This window comes from Monodelphis domestica, chromosome 1 (genome assembly GCF_027887165.1).
Source record: "Monodelphis domestica isolate mMonDom1 chromosome 1, mMonDom1.pri, whole genome shotgun sequence".
Lineage (NCBI taxonomy): Eukaryota > Metazoa > Chordata > Mammalia > Didelphimorphia > Didelphidae > Monodelphis > Monodelphis domestica.
Window position 1 is genome coordinate 398,408,891 of NC_077227.1, and position 25,641 is coordinate 398,434,531.

The following is a 25,641-nucleotide window of genomic DNA, read 5'->3' on the forward strand; positions in this document are numbered from 1 at the left end:
TTTCTCCACTGCATAGCACAGAAAGGATACTCAGAAGCTTGTTGGGTATTGTTGGATTAGAATCACATTTCTCTACAAAGGAAAAAGTTGTGTTTGATACTTAGCTTCTCTTTAGCCTTTAGGGAATGCCTGAGCTGACATTGAGCCAAGACTTTATTTATTATGATCTATCCTCTGCTTGAAGCGCTTTTATTTTTAATTTTATTTGCTGATCAGAAACATTGTTCCTATCTGGCGAATTCAGGACTATTTGACATTGGATGACTTTATAAAACATCCTACTAATTGGATTTGTTAAAGTAAATAAATCAAACGCTAATTGGAACGCGCCTTGCCATTATTTTTGCTTACTGAGTTAGCTATAATGGCGTGAAGTCCTTTTTATCATATTTGTGCACTTATTTAAACGCCCCCCTGGCACACACTTCTGCGAATTCAATTATATATTCAAAGAAGTCATTCAATTTATGCAAGGCTGGTTTACATTTAATCCGGGGGCAAGTCTCCGCTATGATGATAGGCCACGATCAAAATTAATTAGCCTTACTCCAATGAGCAGTGGCATTGTTATTTCATTCTTCTTCTGTTAGCCATTAGCCATGTGGCTGTGACCCATGGCAAGTCCACAGGGCTGGCCGCATGCCTTGCTGCTGTTGGTTTTGAGAGGGAGAGGTCATTATTGTTCTTCTTCCAGCTGGACAAGGGAGAATTAGTCACTCAAGGGAGAATCATAAGCATGGAATCTAGAAGAGACCTCAGGCTGGGGAGCCCACCCTTGTCATTTTACATAGGAAAAAGAGGATTCTAAAAAGGGGAAGGGACTTCGAATCACAGGATATGAAAATTGAGACAGACCTGAGCCTGTAAAAAATTAGATATGGAAGAGACAAATCCAGCCCCACCTCTATCCTGTGGGGAAACCAAAGTGCAAAGAGGGAGGCAACCTTTCTAGGGTGAGCCAGCTGGAGAACCTGGTCTTGTACTCTGTTTCCTGACTCTCAGTCTATGGCTCTATCCATTGTGTTAGGTGACAGTGTCAGGCAGTCCAGAGGCCCTTTGCTACTGCTGCAAATATAATCTGATTTGGTAGTCTTGGTGACTTCACAGGTGACCTCCCAGGAGGAGATACCTGGGCTTTAGCTACTACTCTCTTTTTATTATCATAATTCTTCCAGCTGTTAGTACTTTCCCTCTGAGCTTATTTCCCATCTGCTCTGTATATATTTTGCATACACACATTTATTTACATGTTGTTTCCCTACTAGAGTGATACTCATATATTCATATACACATGTACGTATTTATTTACATATTGTTTCCCCCATTAGAGTGTGAGTTCCTTGAGGGCAAGGATTATATTTGTTTATCATTGTATTCCTTTTACTTAGTACAGTACTTGGCACGTAGTGAATACTTAATAAATGATCAGTATCTGACTGGTCTTGAGGGAGAAATAGTCATGTTAGGGGCACTGAGATGAACTTTTTAAAAGCTGCTTTAAATGCGTAAGTAATAATTGGAGAGCAGTGATTGCCAACACAGGTTTATTATTTTTTTTAACTCCAAATTCAGCATTCTTTCTGTCATGCCATCAAGAGTTATTAGAGTGATGAATCTTGTTTTTGGAAAACACTTGATCCAAAGCACAGCTTCCCTCCTCTCTATTCTAATTGTCACCACATTAGTTCAGACCATTATCGCCACCTGCCTGGACTATTGCAATAGCTTCCTAATAGGTCTCCTTCATATTGACTCACTTTCTTCTACAAGTTATTCTTCATACTGCTGCCTTATTAATTTTACACTAAAATTCCACAGGGGAAGTTAGCTAAAGATGGGATGGAAAAACCTTCAAGAATGAAAAACTTGCAGACACAAAGGGAAACAGATTCCCTGAAGGGGAGAAAACAGATCTTGTCTGAAGAGATTGATGTAGATGCTCAGAGACCTCACCAATCAATTTAGATTTTCAAAAGATATCACAGAAGAGGCAGGTAAGGGGCAGGTAACAGAGGAGGAATATAAAAGCCTGGCAGAGTTCTGTAAAAATAGTGTCAAGAGGGCTAAAGCTTGGACTTAGCAGAGGCTGGTGAGGGAAAGGAAGGAGAATAAAAAGATTTTTCTTTTTCTTTTTTTCAAGTTGCAATGAGAGAAAGATCAAAAGGGGACAGGACCACTATTTAGACTGGATGGCAGAATGATAACTGATAACAGAGAGGAGGTGCAGCTGCACACTTCATATTTTGCTTCTGTTTCCTCTGTCAAAGAGGATGACCTTTGCAGTAGAAATGATAGAATGATAATGGCTGACAGGGATTTGGTAACCAAGATAGGTAAGGAGATATGGTATAAGAACACCCATTTGCCTTTGATGAATCCAAATCACTTGGTCCTGAAGAACTGATTTTATCCTCAGATACTAAAAGACAGAGTTGATTGTCAAGTCTTAGACAATGATAAATAGATAATCTTGCTAGGATTTTTTAAACTTTAATTTTTGACAGTGGTTTATGAAGGATCATGGGATAACACAGGACTGGAGAATAGCAGATAATTTCTCAACTTACAAAAAAATAAGGAATTGATGAAATAGTCTGTACACTGTAGATCATGGAATTCAACCGTAATTCTGTGGAAATTCTAGAATGGGACAATAATGAGATAGTAAACATTTGGAAAAGGAAGCAATGATTAAAAAGAGCCATTATGGCTTCATTAGGAATGGGCCATGTTGTATTTCATTTTTTTGACTGGGTTTCTAAACTGAAAGATCAGGGAAATGTCAGTGATAGGGTTTGTTTAGATTTTAGCAAGGCATTTGATAAAGTATTTTGTACTATTCTTGTGGAAAATTTGGAGAGATGTAGACTATTAGATAATAGGAGTTGAATCGATTTAGAACAGGTTGAATGGTTGGATTGAAAGAATGGTCATTGATAGTTTGCTGTCAGCTTGGCAGGAGGTCTCCAGTAGAATGCCCCAGGAAGCTGTGTTTGGCCCTGGGCTATTGAACATCTTTATTAATGACTTGGATAAAGGCATAGATGACATACTCATAAAATCTGCAGATAACATAAGGCCTGGAAGGTTAGCTAACATAAGGGATATTAGAATCGGGATTTCAAAAAAATGATCTTTGCTGACTAGAACATTGAGCTGAATCTATTGAGATGGAATTCAGTAGGAATAAGAGTAAAAACAGATACTTATGTTCTAAAAATCAACTTCTAAAGTTCAGGGTGAGGTGACATGGCTATATAGTAATTTATTTTTTAAAAATCTAGGGGGTTTAGTGGACTGCAAGCTGAATATAATTCACTCTAGTAATGTGGCTGCAAAAAAAAACTAATTCAGTTTTGGGCTATCTCATTGTCCCTCTCTACTGTCTCCTATTCAGACCCCATCTAGAGTACTTTGTTCAGTTCTGAGCACTTCAGTTTTAGAAGGCCACAGTTAAACTAAAGTTTCTAGAGAAGGACAGCCAAGGTTATTTAGGGTCTTGAGTCCATGCCATGAGCTCATCAGTAGAAGGAACTGAGGATTTATAACTTGTAGAAGAGGAAATTCAGTTGGGGGTGGATGAGGGTGATGGTTTGCAAGAAGAGGGAATAGATTTGTTCTGATTGGCCCCAAGGGGGCCAAAAATGGAAGGCAGCAATTCTAGTCTTAATGACAAGAAAAAAACCCTTCATAACAGAATGGTGCTAAAGTGGAAAAGGGCTGCCTAGGGAGGTGGTGGAATTCTCCCTCATTTGAGGTCCTCAGGCTTCAGGACCTCATGTCATATATGTTATAATAGGGGTTAATTTTCTTTTTTTTCAGTGAGGGTGGAGGTACAGAGATTAATTTTCATTCTGGTTTGGACAAGATGGTCTTCTAATTCTAAAAGTTCTGGGATCCCTTACATACAGCTTGGCTTATGCCAATCTTTTTTTTATTCAGAACAGAACTTTAATGGCTCATTTTTGCTCATTTCGTAAAGTCCATACTCTTTGGTATAGTATTCAAGAGTCTTCTTTCTTGTTGGCCTGACCACATAGACATCCTACCCATTCATTAGTGCTCAGGTTACATTCAATCTTTCCCAGGAAACCTTCCCCAAGTGACTCTATCGACAGTGACCTTTGCACCTCTTAAGTGTCCATTACATTCTTTTAGTCATTATCATAACATATCATTATTCAGTATTTCTATATTTGTAATCACTGTGTTAAATTGTGAAACTCCTTGAAATCATGGACTCTAAATTTTAATTGTTTTTACATCTCCGTTAGCACTTAGCATAGTGCTCTACATAGAGTAAGTATTTAATAAATGTTCACTGAGATGAAAAGTAGTAGGATGGCATGTCTGAAGCCATGGGTACTTGAGTTTAGGTCCCAGCTTGGGTGCTTACTGACTGCATGTGCTCCCCTCTCCAAGACTATATGCCAAAGAGATTGTTACCACTCTGCATCTGGAACTTCCTTATTTCAGTAAGATCCTATTCCTATCTCTCCTTGATAAGGAAATGTGACATATTTGGAAGCATTCTAGGCTTGGGGTCAGGGGAAAGCTGGCTTCAAACTTGTGTTCTAATAGTAATAATGTGGCTCTGGATGAGTGTCTTAACCTTTCTGAGCCTCAATTTCTTTATGCATATGACACAGATAGAAACATTGACCCTCTCCACCCTAGAGGGTTACTGTGAGGACTGTTCTAACCTCAAGCACTAGAAAAATGTGAGTTATTGTTTAAACACGAGTTATTATTATACTGAATGGATGAGAGAAAAATAAAGTCACCAAGGTCACCAGCACATATAGGCAATTTCTCAAAAGAGAGGGAGAACAGACATTTGTTAAGTACCTAATATATGCCAAAGCCCTTTGTGAAGAGCTTTAAAATGTTTTTTTCATTTGATCCAACAAGCAGGTGCTGTTATTACTTCCCCTTTACAGTTGAAGAAACTGAGGCAAGCAGAGTTTAAGTGGTTTGACCAGGGTCACTCAGCTAGGAAATGTCTTTTCCTGACTCTAGCTCCTGTGCTCTACCCACTGCGCTGTCTAGCTTCCTTAACATAATGAAGTTCCTAAGACTCAATTTCCATTATGAGAACTGAAGGATGGTCCTATGCAGGATCCCAAAGTTCTATTTCTAAGGACATCCCTTACACATCTTTTTCCATCTCTCTACCCCCCCCCCCAACAATGACAAAAAAACTTTCACATATCTGATATTGGCCTGTGAAGAGTATTGGTATGGAAGCATATCCCAAGCTGCAGACTATGATACTGTCTTCCATACTCTCCTGGGCCAAGAAGTTGAGGGGTCTTTGGAATCATGGATGGCTCCTGGCAGAGCTCAGTATTTGCAGGCAGCTAGAAGTCCTCTTCATGGGCAGTAAGCAATGTGGCTTTGATGAGTCAGTCAACTGCCTTGGCATCTAGTCAAGCCATCATTTTCTCTTGGGAGGAATGTCTCCAGAGAGCGGAGTTCATTGATCAAGTTGGGCAGTGGTTTTCTAGAGACAATTTCCTGACCTTATAAAAGATGCTATAATCTGATTTTTCAAATTTAGACAATTGTGTAGTAGAAATCTGCCTAAGGCTGAAATAAAAATAACTTCTATTTCTATATGGTGCTTTAAGGCAGTTATGACATTTTCCACAAACAAGCTCTTGAAATACCAAGAAGCTGTTAAGTTTTATACCCATTTTACAGAGGAAGAAATGAAGACTTAGAAGAGGAAATACTTGCCCAAGATAGGTAGCTGTAAGTGTCAGAAGAGGAATATTGTAGTTAGGGAGTCTCCAGCTTCCTTTTGGTCCTTGGCTTTCAGTAAATTATTGAAAGAAAATTAATTCTAAAGTTTGCCATGCATATGAAAATATGAAATAAAACAAAGAGATTAATTTTCTTGGAGAAAACTTAATTTGATATATATAATATTTTATCATGATAAAGTTGTTTTCATGCAAATCCATATTTTTTCTTCATTAGCATTAGTACTTTTTCAATTTTCAGTAGAATTATATACAAGCTTGATACAGTGGCCTCGGAAATCCTTCCACATTTGGAGTCTTGTAATTTTTATCCGAGAAGGAAATTAATTTGAGAATAGGTGGGGTAACAAGGGAAGGCTTGCTTCATAGAGAAGGCAATAAATTTTGAGTCACACTTAAGATATTAGTAGGAATGTAATAGGTAAGCAGGTATAGACAGAACTTCCCAGGCACAAGCATCAATCTGAACAGAGGCATAGAAGTGAGACAACACATGTCATGTTTGGTAGAGAAAGTACAGGCCAATTCAGCTGGAACATTTGTTTTTGTTATTCAGTTGTTTCAGTTATCTTCAACTCTTCATGACACTATTTGGGGTTTCCTTGGCAAAGAGACTAGAATGGTTTGTCATTTTCTTCTCCAGCACATTTTGCAGATAAATAAACTGAGACATTTATTTGCCTAGCATCACATAGCTAGTAAGAATCTAAGGCTGGATTTGAACTCAGGATATCTTGATGCCAGGCCTAGCACTTTATTCATTAAATCACCTGGCTAATACTAGATAAAGATAGAAAAGTAAGACCCATGTCACATTGAATTCCAGATAGAAGAGTCTTGAATTTTACTTTGTAGTCACTAGGGAGCCTCTGAAATTTTTTGAGCATGACTAAATGACTAAATGGATTTTTTTTTTTTTGCAATGGCCTAAAGTATGTACTATAGCTAGGAAAAAGTGGAGATGGAAAGATCTCTTAGGAAATTCTCACAGTAGACTTGCCAAGAGAAGTAGGGGATGTGGGAAATATTGTTGGAGATTGAAGCAATAGAAGTTAGTATTTGATTGGATATGAGAAGTGATGGAGAAGAGCAATCCAAGGATAACATAGGATTAACATAGGAGAAAGGGTTGAATGGTGGAGTTTCTGGCAGAAATAGTTAGAAAGAGGAACTGTTCTAGGGGAGGAGATAAAAGATTTTGGTTTAGGGGAATACCAGATCCCCTTCATAGTGCTCAACTTACTTGCAGAGATAGGTAATTGTGACATCTCCAGAGCCCAATGACAGATCTCTTTTTTTTTCTGCTCAGATTTCCAGCTTATATCCTCAGGTTCTCTTTATTTTCTCATTTAGATGTTCCATCTTTCCTTACTCTCATTATAGAATGATCCTACCCTAGATGTTATCATCACAATTTTATAGTATCAAAAATATTGTATATAATCAATTTCCACCAGTAGTAAGAGAAGAGTTCTCTCAATGGATAATGATAAAGATAAGGATTCTTAAATTTATTCCTATAGTAGAAAACTTACTACTGGAGCAAAATGTTACAGCTATTTTCTGATGAAAATTAATGTTAAATTAATAAAAATTAAAATATTAACCTTACAGTGGTACATTAAGTCAGAGGTTAGTTCAGTGAGCAGTTGACCTAGTCAAGGAATGCCTCTTTAAACATTCAAGAACAAAGAGATTAATATTAACAAGAGTCCAAGATCTCAACTTCGAAGAGCAATTGAGTGTGCCTTTGTAGGTTTGTAGAATTTAGAGCTAGAAGGAACCTCAGACAATATCAGATGTAACCTTTTGGTTTACAGATGAGAAAACCAAGGTGACATAATCAGGAAGTAACAAAATTTGAACCCAGGTCATTGAACCCTGAATCTAGTCTTTCAACTACATCACTTGGCTTCTAAAAGGCAGATCACTCAGAGGCTTTAATAAGAAAGGTCAGGATGTAGTGGACCGCTGAAAAAATCATTAACATCAGACCTCATTTATAAAATCTCATTATTTCGGAGAAATGAAAAATAGAAAGAACCCTGGAATGCAGTGGAAAGAATTCTGGATTTGGAGTCAGAGGACCTGAGTTTAAACCTTGTCTCTGACACTTGTGATCTATGTGACCTCTGATAGGCCACTTAATCAGCCTTGGCCTCAATTCTCTCATTTGAAAAATGAGGATTAAGTATCTTTAGAACCTATCTCACTGAGTTGTGATGAGGATCAAATGAGATAATGTGCAAAGCACTTTGCAAATGTTAAAGCATTATAAAAATGTCAATTATCATCATTGTAATGATTATTTCTTTGTTAAATAGTGTGGACTGACAAACTGGAGGGAGACCAGAATAGGGAGAAAGTAAACTGTCAGCTATTTTGTTTACATTCTAGTTACTTACATTTGAATTCAGATATTGTCTCCTTGTTCCTCTAGGGTTAGATTTATCCTTCTGAGCTGACCTGTTCAGGGAATCATAATGTAATAGAGGCCAGTCCATGTTTGTGATATACAAGGCCCTGTCCTCTTTTAGTGACATGTGTCATGACTAGGGCATTTCCTTAGGAATGCACAACCTGATCCTCTGAGATGGGATTTAGCCCTTTGGAATTATGCAGCAAACCCTAGACAGCCCTTTGGCTTCCATATATCTGCCCCATGATGGTGGCCCAGACCTGTGTCCAGGAGATTTGACTACTGGACCAGGAGGTGCTGTCTGTCTACTCTAGATTGAAAAGGAATGACTTGTGTCTCTGGATTGCTCTTCCTTCTCCTCTCAAGGTGTTAAGTAGCATGTAACTTTCTTTCCATGGAACTTATGGTGAGGAGTGAAGGAGGGCACCAGAAATGGTCAGGTGCAAACATTGGGCTCATCTTTCTGCTTCAGTAGTCAGAGTCAAGTCCTTAATTGTTGAGCATGCATGCTTTTGAATGTGGCTGAAGTGCAGACTCAGCCCCAGCCAGAACACTTATTTTCCTAGGAAGTGGCCAGAGCTCAGACTTATCCCTGTGCAGCCTCTCTATAGTGCCCACTTTTATTATAGGGTCATAGAGAGCAAGAAGGGCCCTCAGAGGCCAGTGCAGTTCTTTACAGATGAGGCCCAAGGAGGTCAAATGACTCACTTAAGGTTACACAGGTATGAAGTTCTCTGATTCCAAAGCCATGTTCTCTTCCCTTTGCTATATCTAGACAATTGCCTTTAGTTGGTCATTTCTGAAGCATCGTGTTATTAGTTGTTTTTACTTGTGACTTTGTTTTTCCCATTTTCAGAGGAGCTGACCCTCTATATGTTGGAAAGCCCAAGAGTGCTCTCTCGTCCCTGTCAGAGGCACAGAGAGAACACATTCTATTAGGAGCTGATCCTTTAGCAAGGCTTCCTTCTCCTCTTCAAATTTCACCTATATATTTCATGAATGGGAGCTTTTGCTCAATTGATATTTTGTTCTCACTTTTGATTAGAGTGATTTATCATCCTCATGGAGAAGTTTCTTTCAAATAGGTCTTTTGATCATCAAAGCTTCCTCCCATCTACCCTCCTCTCAGCTCCCCATAGCCATTATTTCCCCATGTTTTCTCTTGACACATTGAAAGATTGGGTCTTTACTATCTTTTTTTGTGTGTGAATATGTACCTTTATTGACCAAGAAAAGAAGTCAGCCTGGATTTTCTCAGGACTGACATGTCCTACAACTGAAGTGCTTTTCTTGGATAGCTGGAGGACCATTAAATTCCCCTTTTTTACATGTTCTGTCCCAGAATAATGCCCTACTAGCTGTTTTTCAAATTTTGTGCAGGCTGTTTGCCTGGGATGTATTCCTTTCTAACCTCCATATCTCACAAGCCTTAGCTTACCATAAGCCTTGGTCCAAGTGTCATTTCCTTCATGGACACTTTCCTAACCACTCCATCTGAACCTTTAACTGCTAGGTGATGCACTGGATAGAGTGCTAGAGTCAGGATGACCTGAGTTCACATCTAGCCTCAGACACTTACTGGTGACCTTAGACAAGATATTTAGCTTCTGCTTGCCCCAGTTTCCTCATTTGGAAAATGAAGATAATAAAAGCATCTATTTCCTGGTATGCTTGTAAAAATGAAATAATAATTATAAAGCACTTAGCACAGTGCCTGGCACATAGTAAACCCAATATAAATATTAGCTAGTATTATTATAATTATTTTTATTGTCATTATTTTACATAGTTTATATTTCTCATAATGCCTTTCATGGTGTTAGGCATAAGGCAGATGTTTAATAAGAACTTGTCAGAACTAATTTGATTAAATTGATGCAAATGCGTGTATTATAAGAGATTTAAAATTCAGTGAAAGAGTCTGAACCTGTGATTTAATGAATACAGGGAACTCTCGGTATGGAAATTGTCTTTACCAATGTAGATCTGCAAGAATGGTGCCCTGAATGTAACTTACAGTCTTAGAGCTGCCTGTTATTTCCATAACACTACCACCCCCTAGAATAATACTAGTAACAGCAGTAGTATTTTTGTAGTTCTTTAAAGTTTACAAAATACTTTACAGATAGAATCTCATTTAAACCTCACAGTAACCCTGTGTAGTAGGTGCTATTATTATCCCCATCTTAGAAATGAGGGGACTGGGGCACAGAATACTTCAGAATCCTTAATATGACACTTTGCCCAGTGTCATACAGCTAGGGTTAAGAGATAATATTTGAACTCAGATCCCTGTGACTCCAAGTCTAGCTCTCTATCCAGTGTGCCTCCAGCTTCCTCATAGTGATTTTGCCCATGGTCACATAGGTGGAATACAGGAAAAGTAGAATTTGAAACCAGAAACTAAGACTGGCCCCCATCTACTCTGCTCTAGTGCCTCCCACCATTAAAGGGAGAGATCTTAAAACTTAGGAGGAAATGAACAAGCCATCTTACATGTTGATTGCGAGACATTTAAATTCATTTTAAACTTAATTTCTCCCCAGAAAGCAGTCCTTTGTAAGCATCTGTTTTGCCAGGGCCATATTGCAAGAAGCAATTATGATGTCCGTACCTGCATTCATTGCTCATGCTTAGAATGAGTGATTGCTGCTTAACTTCCCAAGAACCAAGATTGAAATCAATGGAACTTGTCTTATTAATGACAACACTGTTATTAGAAAAAATAAGAGTTTTAAAACAAGGAGTCTTTAGCTCCCAGTGTCTTTTGCAGGTACATCCATAGCAAACATTAAAAATATCTGCCCATATTTTTAGCCTTTCCCAGAATTTAAGATGCATTACTATAGATAAGGTAGCAAGAAGAGAGAAGTAATGAATAAAATCATAGATTTATTTATTCGTATTTCTTTTGTCCTCAGGTGGTTGTTCATTTGATGAACACTATAGCAGCTGTGGCTACAGTGTCGCTCTGGGGACCAATGGATTTACCTGGGAGCAAATTAATACTTGGGAAAAACCAATGTTGGATCCTGCTGTGCCCACAGGTAGGTCTGTGACCAAGCAAAAGGACAAAACCAATTGTTCATTGTGATGTGGCTACAAATAATGTCACAGAGTCTCAGGATATAGGGCTTCTGGTTAGAGGGGAAAGGACTAAGGAAGTCGTAGAAGGCTTCCCCCCTATCTCAAGCACAACTTGATGAGCCATTTATCCATCATATGTTTGTAAATAGCTTGTTTCATTATCTGGGAGTAGACTGCCAAGGTGAACATCAGCCCTGCCATGGCAGTGGGTGGACCAAAGGAATACTGCCTGGTCCTGGATTCCTAAATGCTGTGCTCAGCTTCTGAGGCTAAAGCCAGGTCTATACCTGACTGTATTCCTGGATTGTTGAGTGCCTCTGGATGGTCTCACTGAGCAAATACAGCTAAGACAATGCTGAAGATCATCTTGGACGATGGCCATTTATTGAAATAAAGGATATTCTTTACCATAGGTGATTGCTGAAGTAGCATTATAAAACTGAATGAGCCCTAGTCATGGAGTGAGAAGATTAGGGTTCGAATCTCAGCTTTGTCACTTAGTATACTAATTATGGCATCCCAGGCAAATCATTTTCCAGAACTCAGTTTCCTCACTTATAAAATAATGAAATTTAATGAGAAATCTTCTGATGTCCTTTTCAGCTATGATCCTAGGAGTACCCCTGATTTTGGAAATTATAAGAGGAGAGAATATATCTTAATTTTAGAAAGAATTTTCTCACTGCCTAATAAAACAGTGAGTTGCCTCAGTAGGAAAAGAAATTACCCTCCATGGAGGTGCCCAAGTTAGAGGCTTCATGGCACACTGTCAGGTATGCTTTAAAGAACATTCTTATATTGGATTGGAGTTTCTAATAAATAGCCACTCTGGTCTCCTCCAGCTCTGGAGTACTATGATTCTATGAGTACAGAGGGAAAAGAGGTCAATGCTATATACATGGTATTTATCATATGTTACAGTCCCTTCCTGAAGCATGAATCCCCCTCTACAGTCCTCCCTAACAAATGATCACTCAGTCTCTGCTCAGACATTGACAGTGACGAGGAGCTTACTAATACATGGGCTTTATTACTCAAGTCCTTGCATTAAATTGCAGGAAAAAGACAATGTACATCACCCTCTTGGAGGTGGATGCTTTGCTGATCTTTATTCCTTTAGCTTATGGGAGCAGTCATTCCAGTCTTTTCTTTCCCTTGAATTACCCCCAAACCTCCCATCAAATTACTCTCTTCTCATCCCCAGTAGCCCACTCCAAAGTACTATTAAGGCTTTCCTGTTGGAAGAACTGGCATATCCTCAACTGCTTTTTATGGCATCAGAATTATTTTTAAGCCTTTATAGGAACCAATGCTATTCTAGTTAGTTTATGTTGGTCTTTATGGTACCATATTCTGAAGGGCCCTGTCTGGCATTTCCATCTCTTTTCCCTCCTGGTACTGGCCTTCCATTGCTAACCATTTCCTGCCTGTGGCTTTGTACAATAGGAATTTTCTTTTTTGGGTGTGTGTGTAAAACTTGGTAAGGGAGATGTTTCTTAGGCATAACTGATCAAGAAGATGTTGAGTAAACCAGGTGGAAAGGAAGGTAGTAGAGACCTAATGAGATAACCAGGAGGTAAGAACAGATTGTTTCTGTTTTCCTTGGGAATATTTTCGCAACTATAGTAGGACAAGTGCCAGAATAAGGTGAGAAGCTTTGGAAAAGACACAGGTAATGGTTATATCAAGAGTTCAAAGAATGGGTGTCGTTTTGCTAAGGGTTCTTGTACATATCCCCAAATTCAGTTTTATTAGAATATGATTAAGGCATATGCTCAGAATGGCAAAAGCTATGAGGACCTGAAACCCTAGGGTTTCTAGGCTCTTCCATCTGCCCAAGGAAGGTCATAATATTGCAGATTTAGATTTGGAGGAGATCTTAGAAACCATCTAGGCCTATCTCTTAATTTACAGATAGGAAACTGAGATGCAGAGAGGTTAAGCTACTTGTTTAAGATCCCATAGGTAGTAAGTGACAGAAACAGCATTTGAACCCAGGTCTTCTGACTACAAAACCATTACTGCTTTCCACTCCATCATGCTGCTCCTAGGTTACTGACAGTCCGAAGCTATGATCAGAGATCAATAAGAATCCTTTAAATTGAAAGCTGTGGAACAGGCCCAATAAGTTTGAACAGGGAGAGATTATCATGTCCTTGTTGTCAGAATAACTAATGCCAGAGATCTTCCTTGGCACATAGATCTTTATTCAGATCCTTTGGCAAGATAAAAAGCTTCATTGCCCTGCTTGGTCACTCATAGATCCAGTTTGCCTGACCACATTATTTCTTTATCATACTTATTGACCCAGAACAGTGACCTTGAGGCCATAATCCTCAGCTGGCTCCATTGGCTAGTGGGATGCAGGTAAAAGAATTTGAGTGCTTTGGCAAGGGAAAGGGAGTCAGCATGGGAAAATTGGTAAGAGTGGTAGAATACAAGAACAAAAAATTATAGAAATCCATCCTCTGCTCCCTTTAGGTTTAACTAGTAATAACCCCTTGCAGAGAGAATTAATTTTTGATTCCAGTCTTAATTATCTAAGTCCCTTATTATATGAAAGTGACACTTCATAAATAGTGGCTTGCACTAATACGATCTTCTGAGTTTTTGCTAAATAGAGGCATTTGATAACAATCATTAAATTATTCTGTCCTGTGGATCATAGCAGCTGGGAATTCTGTTTATGCAAAGAAATCAGAGAATTAATTTAAGCTAGTTTGAATTATTCTTATCAGAAGCAATGTATGGGGGAAGCTTTTGGATCCCTTCTAATGAAGTTAGCTTAAATCTCTTCAGAGCCCCCTTTTAAATATTCAAAATATTCATTTTAGGAAGGGACATAAGATCCTTTAGAAAACAACTCTAGATTTCCCAAAAAGATAAATGGTCAAATTATATGAACAAACTTCTCAAAAGAATTACAAATTATCAAAAACCTTATAAAAGATTGCTCTCAGTTACCCTTAAACAATAAGAGAAATTAAAATCAAAACAGCACTGATATTTCATTTCATATCCAGCACATTTACTAAGAGGACAAATGATAAGAACCCTTGTTACAAGGGTTTTGTTGTTCTTTTTTTCCTATGGAAGGAAAGAGAGGTAGGAGAGAGAAATATGTATTTGAAAAGACATTTTAAAAAATAAAAAATAAAAATATTAGTGGTTGGCACCATAGGAAAAAAATAGTGTTGAAAGGACTACTTGTACATGTACAACGTTCTCTGACTCCATATCCTAGCTTCCCCCTGCCAGAATCCTTATTGTACACTTTTGGTAAAGCTATGAATTGATCTAACCATTCTGGTAAGAATTTTTTAATTGTTCAAAGAACATAACTAAAATGCCCAGGTACTTTTGGACTCAGGGATACCAATATTAGGCATATTCCCCAAAGATGTCAAAGAAAGAAAATTCCTATTTACACTAAAATGTTTCTAGTAGCACTTTTTGTAGTAGTAGAAAAGTGGGGTGGGACAGATGCCCATTGACTGGGAAATGGCTAAACAAACTACAGCACAGAGAGCATAGTAGAATTACTGTGTTGTAAGAATGAGAAAGATGAAAAATTCAGGGAAGAATGGGAAGACCTATTAGACGATTTAAAGTAAAGTAAGTAGAAACAAAAATAATATGAACAATGACTACAACAATGTAAATGGATAGAACAACCTAATAAACTAATTAGCGTGTTACTATAATGACCAAGCATTGTCCCAAAGAACAGATAGGAAAACATTTTTGCTTCTCTTCCTTTTTTGCAAAGATAGAGAACTATGGGTGAATAACAATATATGTAATGTTAGATATGTAATGTTTTGTTGAACAACTGTGCTACTTTTCCTTTTTCTTTTTTAGTTCTTTGTAATAAGGGATAGCTTTTTGGAGGGAATGGGGGAAATATATTGAGAAATGTTGTTGTTCAGATGTTTCAGTTATGTCCAAGTCTTTGTGAATTCCATTTGAGTTTTCTTGACAAAGATAGTGAAGTGATTTGCCATTTACCTTCCTAGCTCATTTCACCGATGAGGAAATTGAAGCAAACAAGATTAAGTGATTTATCTAGAGTCACATAGCTAGTAAAAATCTGAGGTTAGATTTGAACTTGGGAAGATGTCTTCAAGCCCAGTGCTTTATCTACTGCTGCCCCACCTAGTAGCCTTTGAGAAGTGTAGGTGATATGAAAACAAAAGTTATCAATAACATTAAAAAATTATTCTAGAAACATAGTATCTGATGTAGTTAATGACTTGTAACTGTTGTTGAAGATTGTGGGGTCAAGTTGGGGTGGGGACAGTTCTAAGTCACAAAACATCAGAATTAAAAGAAACCTTTGGGCTCATCATATCCAACTACCTTATTTTAAGGAAAATGAAATTCAGAACCACAGCAGATATTGTGACTGCTTTTGCCAACTTGGAAAAGTATGTTCTTTGTTAGCAATGAAAACATTTGGGTTTTAAAAATTGATAAGCTTCTTTTAATATAAAAAATCAACTCTAAAGTTTTGAATTAACAGCAAATCATTCTTCTTCAGCTAACTTTTTGGTACTGTTCTTTAGTGTGACAGAAACCCATATAGAGAAACTTCCAGAGTCTTGCATCAAAGAGTTTGTCTCATTGCAAAGTACTAGAAATAAATTCTGAGTAGGATCATAGTTTTAGATCCAGAAGGAACCTTTGAGATCTAGTTCAGTACCCTCACTTCACTGGTGAGGAAAGAGAAGCTTATGGAAATCACTTACTCAAGATCACATAGGTAATCAGTAGTAAGACCCATATATGAACATGACTTTTGATGGAAAATCCAGGGTTTTCTTTCCAGTCTACCACATTTTACTTTCTATATGTCCTTTTGATAGTTCACAGTTACAGTTCAGAGTTATCATAAAAGTAGGTATTGTATCTACTTTTGAATGATACTACAAATCCATAGTGCCAAAAGCTCTAATATTTTGCCACTCTTCAGATATTCATGTCATCATTTCCTGGTTCTCCTTCCAACCATCATTAGATTATTTCTCTACTCAATTTTTCATTTTTTTGTTTTTTAGTACTTCATAATCATCATCTTCCACTTCAGGGTCTAATACCTAGTCTGGTTAGTGTTGAAAAATATGAAATCGATTTTCATAGGTGAAAAGAGAAGCAGCAAAATCCTGGAAGTTATTATTAAGAGAAGTGACTTAGAGAGTTGTATGTTTGTAAAGAGTTCCTACCATAAAATTCTCCCCTTCTCACCTATGGTTTTTATACATGTTTAGCACTATATAAACAAATGAATTCAATTAATCCTTGGACTGAATCTAAGATGATATTTAACACAGATAAAGGTAATGCTATACTTTTATTAAAATCAACAAGATGAGTATATTTAGACCGTAGTTTGTCTGAGGGCAGGGCCATTTTCAAATTTTGTTTTTGTATTCTCAGTGACATCAGCAAAGTATATCAGGTGCTCAATAAATGTGTTTGTCACTGAGAATTAAAAAACAAAATTAAAAAATGGCTTTTCCCTCAGCTTCATCCCACTGCTAATGGTTGAAGTAAATCAGAGTATTTATCCTAGAGAAAAGAGGAAATGAATGTTCATGACTGAAACTTTTGCCTTGGAATTCTGCTGTCCTTCTTGGTGAATATCTTTCCTAGACCACTATTTTAGGAAAAGCCGCAGTTATGATTCACTTTACTTCTGACTCTAACATCTCTTCCATAGCCTTGCCCATCTGCCTTGCTCTTGTGCAGGCTTCCTGACTCTCCCCCAACCTCTACTGCAGTCCTTGTTCCTGGATGGGACTGTCTAAGTCTACATCTAAACTGCCTCACTCACCATCCATGTAACTTTTACACTCCTCTCCTTGGCCACAATTGGTTTGTTTTCTTCTCAAATGGAATGTAAACTCTGAGAACAAAGACTGCCTTTGCTTTGTTTTTGTATCTCTGAGCTTAGCACAGTGCTTGGTATCTAGGAAATCCTTAATTAAAGTTTTTTTTTTCATTCATTCATCTAAAAAATACTTGCAGAGAGATTAGTTTTATTCTCTTTGGTACCAGAGAGCAGAATTAGGATCAATGAAGGGAGGATACAAGGGGCAAATTAAGCTTGATGTAAAACTTCTAACAACTATTTTTTTTTAAACCCTCACCTTCCTTCTTGGAGTCAATACTGTATATTGGTTCCAAGGCAAAAGAGTGGTAAGGGCTAGGCAATGAGGGTTAAGTGACTTGTCCAGGGTCACACAACTGGGAAATGTCTGAGACTAGATTTGAACCTAGGACCTCCTATCTCTAGGCGTGGCTCTCAATCCACTGAGCCACCCAGCTGCCCCCTCCAACAACTACTGAGAGATAGAATAGGTCACTTCATGGGTTCCTTCTCACTGGAGTTCTTCAGTGATTGGGGAACAATTTAAGCATATTGCAGAGATTAGGATTGGATGGCCTCCATGGTTCTTCCTGCTCTTAAGGATTCATTACCTTCCTTCCAAGTTGGTGATGACCTCCCTAAATTTTGGTCAGGCTGACATTTAGATAACAGTTACAGAGTTTGTTCTTTCACCTGTATGTAAAGCCTTGTCAGCTGACCAGGGTCATGAGAACTTGCATTCTCCTTATGTAACCTTTGAGGATTAAGGGCCCCCCTCCACACCAGTCAACAAGCATTAATTGAATGGTCATTGTACCGTGGATGGGGGATATAAAGTATTGGCAAAAGATTTTAGGGGATCTATTGAAGATAATGAAATAAATATAATTAGCAGGATTTTCTTTTCTCCCTCACATCTCCATATATTTCTGCATACAAGGAAATGCACAAACTTATTAAAGAGAAAACTCAGTCTGACTTCATAGGATAATGAACACAAATGTGTATGTTTGTGTGCATGTGTGTTTATATCCATTTTGAAAAACATTAGGATACAAAAGGTTTTTTTCAACTCAACAGATTAGTTTATGGTTCGTCAGTGAAGCATCAAAATCAGACTTTAGCCTTAAGTTGAATGGATCTCTGTAGCTGTCTCTTAATTTATTTTTGCCTTGGATGGCTTTCCTCCTTTCATACTAGGGAGTGCTTTCTCTTCAAGGTTCTCTACCTCAGATTTTCTGTACCTCTAAAGCTTTTGGGTGCCTGTGTTCCTTGTATTTCAGGGACCAAGGAAAAATACCATCAGTCCTATCAAGCATATTTATTAAATGAATATAAAGAGTTTAATGTTAAACCTTTGGTGGGGGGATCCATTCAGACTGACAGACACTGCTACCATTCTGAGTTAAATCTCAGACATTTCCCTAAAGTTCCTCCTGTTACTGATCATTCTGCATTGCATTAGATATGATTATCTAAGATAGATATTTCCTAAGATAGATAGATTAGATGTGTGTGTGTGTGAGATAGAGAGGGGAGAGCCAAGGAGAGGAAGAGATGGGAAAGGAGTGATTAAGAGAGGTGAGAAAGAAATTGTAAGATACATACATGGATAATTGGAAGATTAGCACTGTGGTTTCAAGAGTGGGTTCCTTCACTAAAACATGGAAGTTCTCCATTGGCTAAAACATGGAAGTTCTCCATTGGTCTATGGTTTGTAGACTGGTCTGGAATTTAAACTGGAAGAAAAAAATTCTTTGTTTTTAAAGAGCTTTTGCAGAAGCACCCTTGAATCTACACTAAAAAGCTTTTAATTGGTCAATTTAAAAAATAGCTTGCCCACACACATACATGCATACATATACACATATATATGAAGGAGTTCAAAGAAAGAAAGGTCTGTACACACTAAACTATTCATTGAAACCCTGTTTATGATAGCAAAAAATTGGAAATAAAGTGGATGTCTGTTGATTGAGGCTAAGTTAATAACTAAACATCAATATAATGGAGTATTACTTTGTTGGAGGAAACAATGAACACAAAGAATTCAGAGAAACATGGAAAACCTTAAATGAACTGATTGATAATGAAGCAAGCAGAATTGAGAAAACAATATACATAATGGCTACAGCAATGTAAATGGAAAAAAAACCCCAATGAAACCTCCAAACTGGATGTTTTGTAATTATAATCACCAAAAAAATGCACATTCTTCCTTTTGAAGAGGTGGGGGATTATTGAGGTGTAGAACATTGCATCAGCTATTGTATTTAGTTAATGTGATCAGTTTTTCTCAACATTTTTGTCTTTTAAAATTTTTGTTACAGACATATTATACAATAGTTCAGTGCATAGAATACTGGGCTTGGAGTAAAAAAAGATCCAAGTTCAAATGTGGTTTCAGATACTTTGCTAGCTGAGTGACCCTGGGCAAATAACTTAATTTCTGTGTCTCTCAGTTTCTTCAACTACAATATGGGGATAATAATAACACTTTCCTCACAGATTTTTTAGTATCAAATGGGATAATATGTGTAAAAGAAAAAAATTATCACAGTACCTGGACCATAGCAGATACTTAACAAATGCCTTTTTTCTCTTCCCTTTCCCTCCTTCTCTATCTATTCTGCATATGAGGCTTTAGTATACACCAGTACTGCCCTGAACTCTCTCATTGAATATATCCTCAAGCTCCAAACCCTGCCTCTAGCTTATGCACTTTGACTGTATTCCTAGTTGTGCTTTGCTACCTGAGTTTGGTCTCTGGATGCCCATCCTGGTTATGCCTCAGAACTGTCTGTTCTCTAACTCCCAGATTTGCACAGCCCCTCCCAATGTGGACTCCCAATCCTGAACTTGGACCTTGGCTTTGTGCTCATTGTTCTAAGTAACCACATAGCCCACCCTTCCTTCATTCTCTCCCTCCCTCCTTCCTTCCTTCCTTCCTTCCTTCCTTCCTTCCTTCCTTCCTTCCTTCCTTCCTTCCTTCCTTCCTTCCTTCCTTCCTTCCTTGCTTCCTTCCTTGCTTCCTTCCTTGCTTCCTTCCTTCCTTCCTTGCTTCCTTCCTTGCTTCCTTCCTTGCTTCCTTGCTTCCTTCCTTCCTTCCTTGCTTCCTTCCTTGCTTCCTTCCTTCCTTCCTTCCTTCCTTCCTTCCTTCCTTCCTTCCTTCCTTCCTTCCTTCTCTCCCTCCCTCCTTGCTTCCTTCCTTGCTTCCTTGCTTCCTTCCTTGCTTCCTTCCTTGCTTCCTTGCTTCCTTGCTTCCTTCCTTCCTTCCTTGCTTCCTTGCTTCCTTGCTTCCTTCCTTCCTTCCTTCCTTCCTTCCTTCCTTCCTTCCTTCCTTCTCTCCTTTTCTTCCTGCCTCCCTCCCTCTCTTCTTTCTTTCTTTCCTTCCTTCTTTCTTCCCTTTTCTCCTTGTCCCTCTTCATCTCCTTCCTATTGGTTTCTAAGCCTTTGTCAATCTGATTATTTGTGATTTTGGATAATTGTTTTAATATAAATTATTTCTTTTATAATCATGTGTATTTTATTTTGTGCATTTAAAAATATTATTATGAGAGGGGACCTCTAAGTGTCACCAGCCTGCCAGAGGGCTCTAGGACACAAGACAAGATTAAGAACCACCTGACCAAATGATAGTAGTCCTTCAATCTCTGGTGTTCTTTATATTTTTAAAATTTACATTTTATTTTATTTTATTTTATTTTTTACTAATTACATGTAATAGCAAATTTCCACACAAGTTTTCCCAAGTTATATGATTGAACTTATCTCCCTCCCTCCCTTTCCTACCCCCTTCCAGTGCATGACATTCTATGTTTTTGATTCTTTGAATATTTACTTATATGAAGCCAGCAAGAATATTGACAGGTGGCAAGTTCTATAGTGTTGGCCACTGAATTTCTACAATCAGTGGGGAGAGTGTAGATGCAGCTAAGGAAAGAAAAGGTAGGTCTAACAGTCTCTCTACAGGCTGGCTGCCTACCCAGGAATTAGTAACAGCAGCTGTTAATAGTCTCCACCCAACCCTGTTCCCTGTTCAGGGATACAGCCTGGCCCAGCAGGATCCTGGGGGCTGGTGAGAATTTCAGTGGTAATTAAAATCCCTTTAAAAGCTTTAAGTCCAGAGCTGATGGGGCGTGGGGGGCTTTTCCTATGAGGACATTATTTTAAGTGCCTAAAAAGAGCATGTTCTGAAGGCTTATAATGGGTAATTTCTTCAAGCCACCAATCTACCAGCTGTGTGTACATGATGACTGTATAAATGTGTGGCTCCCACTGTCCCAGCGACATACTCTTTTCTGCAACGTATAATGTGTAGACTTAATGTTATAGATATAGCACATGTGGACACAAACACACAACCACAATCTATCAGCTTGCAATAGTGAAAATGAGTACAAATCACCTTAAAATTGGTAGAAAATGACTTGATAAATGGAAACAAGCAAGACATATATACAGACACTTATGCAATACGCACACACATACACACATATATACATACATGCGTAGACAGACATATCTTTTTGTCAAATAATGCCTTCTCTAGTGTGGAGAGGAGAGGGAGGGAGTTGCCTGGGAATTTTGAATGTAATAAACAGAAGAAATTTTAAAAAATATTTGCATGGTAATTTACTTATATTATCTAATCCTTCTAACAACCTTGTGATCTATGTGCTATTCTCATTCTGGATTTACAGATAACTATAGCACAGAGAGGTAAAGCAGATTGCTCAGAGTCACACAGCTAGTAAGTGTCTGAGACTGGATTTAAACTCATATTCTAAGTCTGAGGCTCCATCCATGCCTGCCACCTTTCTGTGAAAGAGCGAGCCTCACATCAGGGTGGTAGCTGTAGGCCTGATTTGTGAAAGGCCATGAGCCCATGTCAGTGTACCCAGTTGTTGACTTCTGTATCAGCGCTTATCACTCAGGTGGGTGTGCGTGCATGTGTGTGTGTTCTGCCATTCCAGAAAAAAGAAGATGGACTCTGCAGATTGATTCAGCTTTTAGTTTTTCAGTATCAGGGACTTTCAGCCTTCTTTTGAAAATCTGATGTCTCTGTTTCTTTATGGGAGAGAAGATTTTTATACCAAGTTAAGAAATTCAAGAAGGTGGCCCAGCCTTCCATCCTTCTAGCTGATCCTAGGTCATCTCTGAATTATGAGCATTTGCTTCACACATGCCACATACGTACCAATGGCTACTACCACAGCTGGTGTTCATGTTTCTGCCCCAGCTGCTGTAGTCTACTCTCATTCCTGCCGTAGATGGGCATGAGGAAGCTTTGGTTTCTTTTGGGGAGGGGTTCGTCTGTGCTCCTTTTTGGTCCCTGAGGAGATGCTGGCTAGTCCAGGACGGATGGGCATCCTCTTCTGTGGAGCAGCCAGAGTAGGTGCAGCCAGATTGAAGGCTACTCAGAGAGAGCCAGAGCGTCCAGGCTACAGGCTGGGGACAAAGAAATCTAGACACTGGCAAAGGGATAGAAAGAAGGTGATCATGGGAAGAGCTCTGTTCACTTACACAAGGTAGGTGGCTGGCAGGATAGGTAGCGTACTGATCCTTGGCTGCTCCAGCTACTCACCAGTGGGATGGTCCTGGGGAAGCCACTTAACCTCTTTGTATCTCAGTTTCTTTAGCTCTTAAATAGTTATGATAATACTAACACCTCACAGAGTAGTTGTGAGACTCAAAGGAGCAAATATATGTAAAGTACTTGCAAACTGCTCTATTTGGCTTGGCAGTTCTGGTTAAGAGCAAAGATTTGTCTTCTAGGATTTCTAGGATTCTAGGTGTTCAGGAAGCTAATGTAATGATGATAGTAACTTTTATATTTCTTGTTCACTCATTTTAGTCATGCCTGACAATTTGTGGTTGCATTTGTGGTTTTCTTGGGAAACTGAGGCAAATAGGATTAAGTGACTTGCCCAGGATCATACAGCTCATCTGAGACTGGATTTGAACTTAGGTCTTCCTGAATCCCAGTGTTCCATTCACTGTGCCGTCTAGCTGCCTAGTACACCTGTGCAAGTATATGTTTTATTATTATTATGCAGTACCTAAACAAACAAAAAGAAAATCATGCACAATACATGCATGTCCACACACACATGATAACACAAAGAGCGATTTGGCCACATAGGACCAGCGTCACTAACAAAAGGGAAACATGGACAGTGGCAAAATCTTAGTTGGAGGTACATATTCAAAGTAAGGTCTGAAAAGGGAAATTTTGTACCTTAAAGATGGACTTAATTGAGAATAGGTCATTGATGCCAGTGATGGGAGGGGAAGATTCCTAATCAGACCTGAATATGATGGGGAAATTCCTCGTGTTGCTTATTGATACCAAACTTAGGTGTGGGAGTTTCCTAATCTGGACTAGAAATTAGGTGAAGGTCTAAATCCATGATCAGGGATTCCAGAAATGGCTATGGATGTAGAAGCACCACAGTTCATTGGGAATATAATCTAATCAGGAGCCACAATTGTTTACATGCATAGGATTAGAATTAGTCAGATTGGAAGGAAAGTACAGACTGTTTGAAAGAGACTAGATGTTTATGATCTTTAGGACCACCTAGCCCAAGTGACTCCATGCTGGAATCCTATCACTTATACTACATCAAATAAGATATTTTTAAAAATCATAATTATCACACAAGCCTTAAACTTCCCTTCTTTCCCACCCTACACTTTTCTCAAGGCTAAACACTCCTCTATTCAATCAGACTTCATGGAATGCTCTCCAGTTTTTTCAGCATCTTGGTTGCCATTTCTAGATTATTTTGATATTCCCCTTTAGAGGTTGGCTTCTTTCAGGAAGGTTTGATAAGTCTTCCAGAATTACAGAAGTCATCTGAGAAACCAGATCATACATATTAAAGATTTCAGTGACCAGGGCACTGATCTGTCTGTTTATTGACCTGGGCAGCTACTGCTTATGGCTCCATGAGGAGTGTTATTGCTGACTTCTACAGATAAGATACCTGAGGAATAATCACTCTCTGAGTTATTTCTCTTTTCAAAAAAAATCTCATCCACCTCAAGTTAAATGCCTTAAAGGATTCATCCTGTACTTAGGGAAAAATAAAAAAAATAACTTACAAAAATGTGAATTTTATCAAAAGCTCCATTAATTCACTGTAGATATTCTCTCTATTTATTTTCCATAATTGCTGATCATTAAGACATTCATGCGTTTATAGAAGTGTTCCTTTTTCTAATCAGTCTTTTTCTGCCTCATCCACTTAACTCTGCCACTATCCTCAGTGCTCCTGAAATCACAGTTTATCTCTAGGAATGCAACAACCATTTTAGAAAAATGTTATTTTAACGTTTCCCTGCGCAAGCCAATGCCGGCTTTTAATTTGTTTCTTTCATAAGTGTTTTATTCCTCATTAGGAAATGAATACTGTACTTTTGGTCTGTAAGGCACTATTTGTAGTCAGTGAAGCACCTTCAAAATATGCTGGTAATAAATGCAAAACAGGTGATAGCATGCCAAGCTGTTCTAAAGGATTAATACAAGGGACTTAGGCCTAATGCAGCTTTGCAACTTCAAAGTGCCTCCCAGTCAACAGCTAATCCAGCTTCATTCCAACCACCTCCTGAGTGAGATAAGGAAGGAAGCCAGTGAGGATGTTTGTCTTCCTTTAACACAGGATGGCAGGGACTGAGGTTGGCAGAGATGCTGGTGGCATCTCATGAATATGTTTGGGGGCTTGCAGGTCATTACAACAAGGTCCTTCAAATAAATTTGCTAAAAATGACATATTGGGGGCAACTGGGTGACTCAGTGGATTGAGTGTCAGGCCCAAAGATGGGAGGTCCTGGATTCAAATTTGGCCTCAGATACTTCCTAGCAGTATGACCCTGTTTAAATGACTTAACCCCCATTGCCTAGCCCTTACTGTACTTCTGCCTTGCAACCAATACACAGTATTAAGTCCAAGATGAAAAATAGGGATTTTTTAAATAAATAAATAAATGAATGAATAAATAAATAAATAAAAGTGACATAATGAGAGTAGCTAGTTGAGGTTTAGTGGACAGAATGCCAGACCTGGAGCCAAGAGGACCTGGCTTTAAATTTGGCCTCAGACACTTCCTAGCTGTGTGAATCCTGGGGAAGTCACTTAATTTTCTGGTCTCACTGCTCTTCTAGCTTAGAACCAATGCTTAATATCAATTCTAAGTCAGAAATTAAGATTTATTTTTTAATTATTTTTTAATGCATAGAATCAGGACCAGCTAGGTAGCATAGTGGATAGAGAGCCAGACCTGGAGTATGGAGGATCTGGGTTCAAATATGGCCTCAGACATTTCCTAACTATGTGACTCTAGGCAAGTCAATTAATCCCTATTGCCTAGCCCTTGCTCCTCTTCTTTCTTAGAAGTAAGACAGAAAAAAATGGTACTGCACATAATTAATCAATAAACATTTATTAAGCACCTACTGTGTGCTAGGCATTGTGCTAAGTGTTGGAGACACAGAG

The 25,641-nt window shown here is 38.4% G+C and overlaps 1 protein-coding gene across 14 annotated transcripts in view; it reads left to right on the top strand.

The window, feature by feature from the left end:
• PTPRT (protein tyrosine phosphatase receptor type T) overlaps positions 1-25,641 on the top strand; it is a 1,347,533-nt gene that overhangs the window by 376,695 nt on the left and 945,197 nt on the right. For 13 of the 14 annotated variants that reach the window (XM_007474314.3, XM_007474316.3, XM_007474317.3 and 10 more), the window contains exon 2: positions 11,106-11,231. In XM_007474314.3, coding sequence (XP_007474376.2) covers positions 11,106-11,231 — 126 coding nt within the window. Of the gene's footprint in view, positions 1-11,105; positions 11,232-25,641 lie in introns of those variants that run through there. The other variant, XM_056811869.1, reaches the window with a different exon arrangement.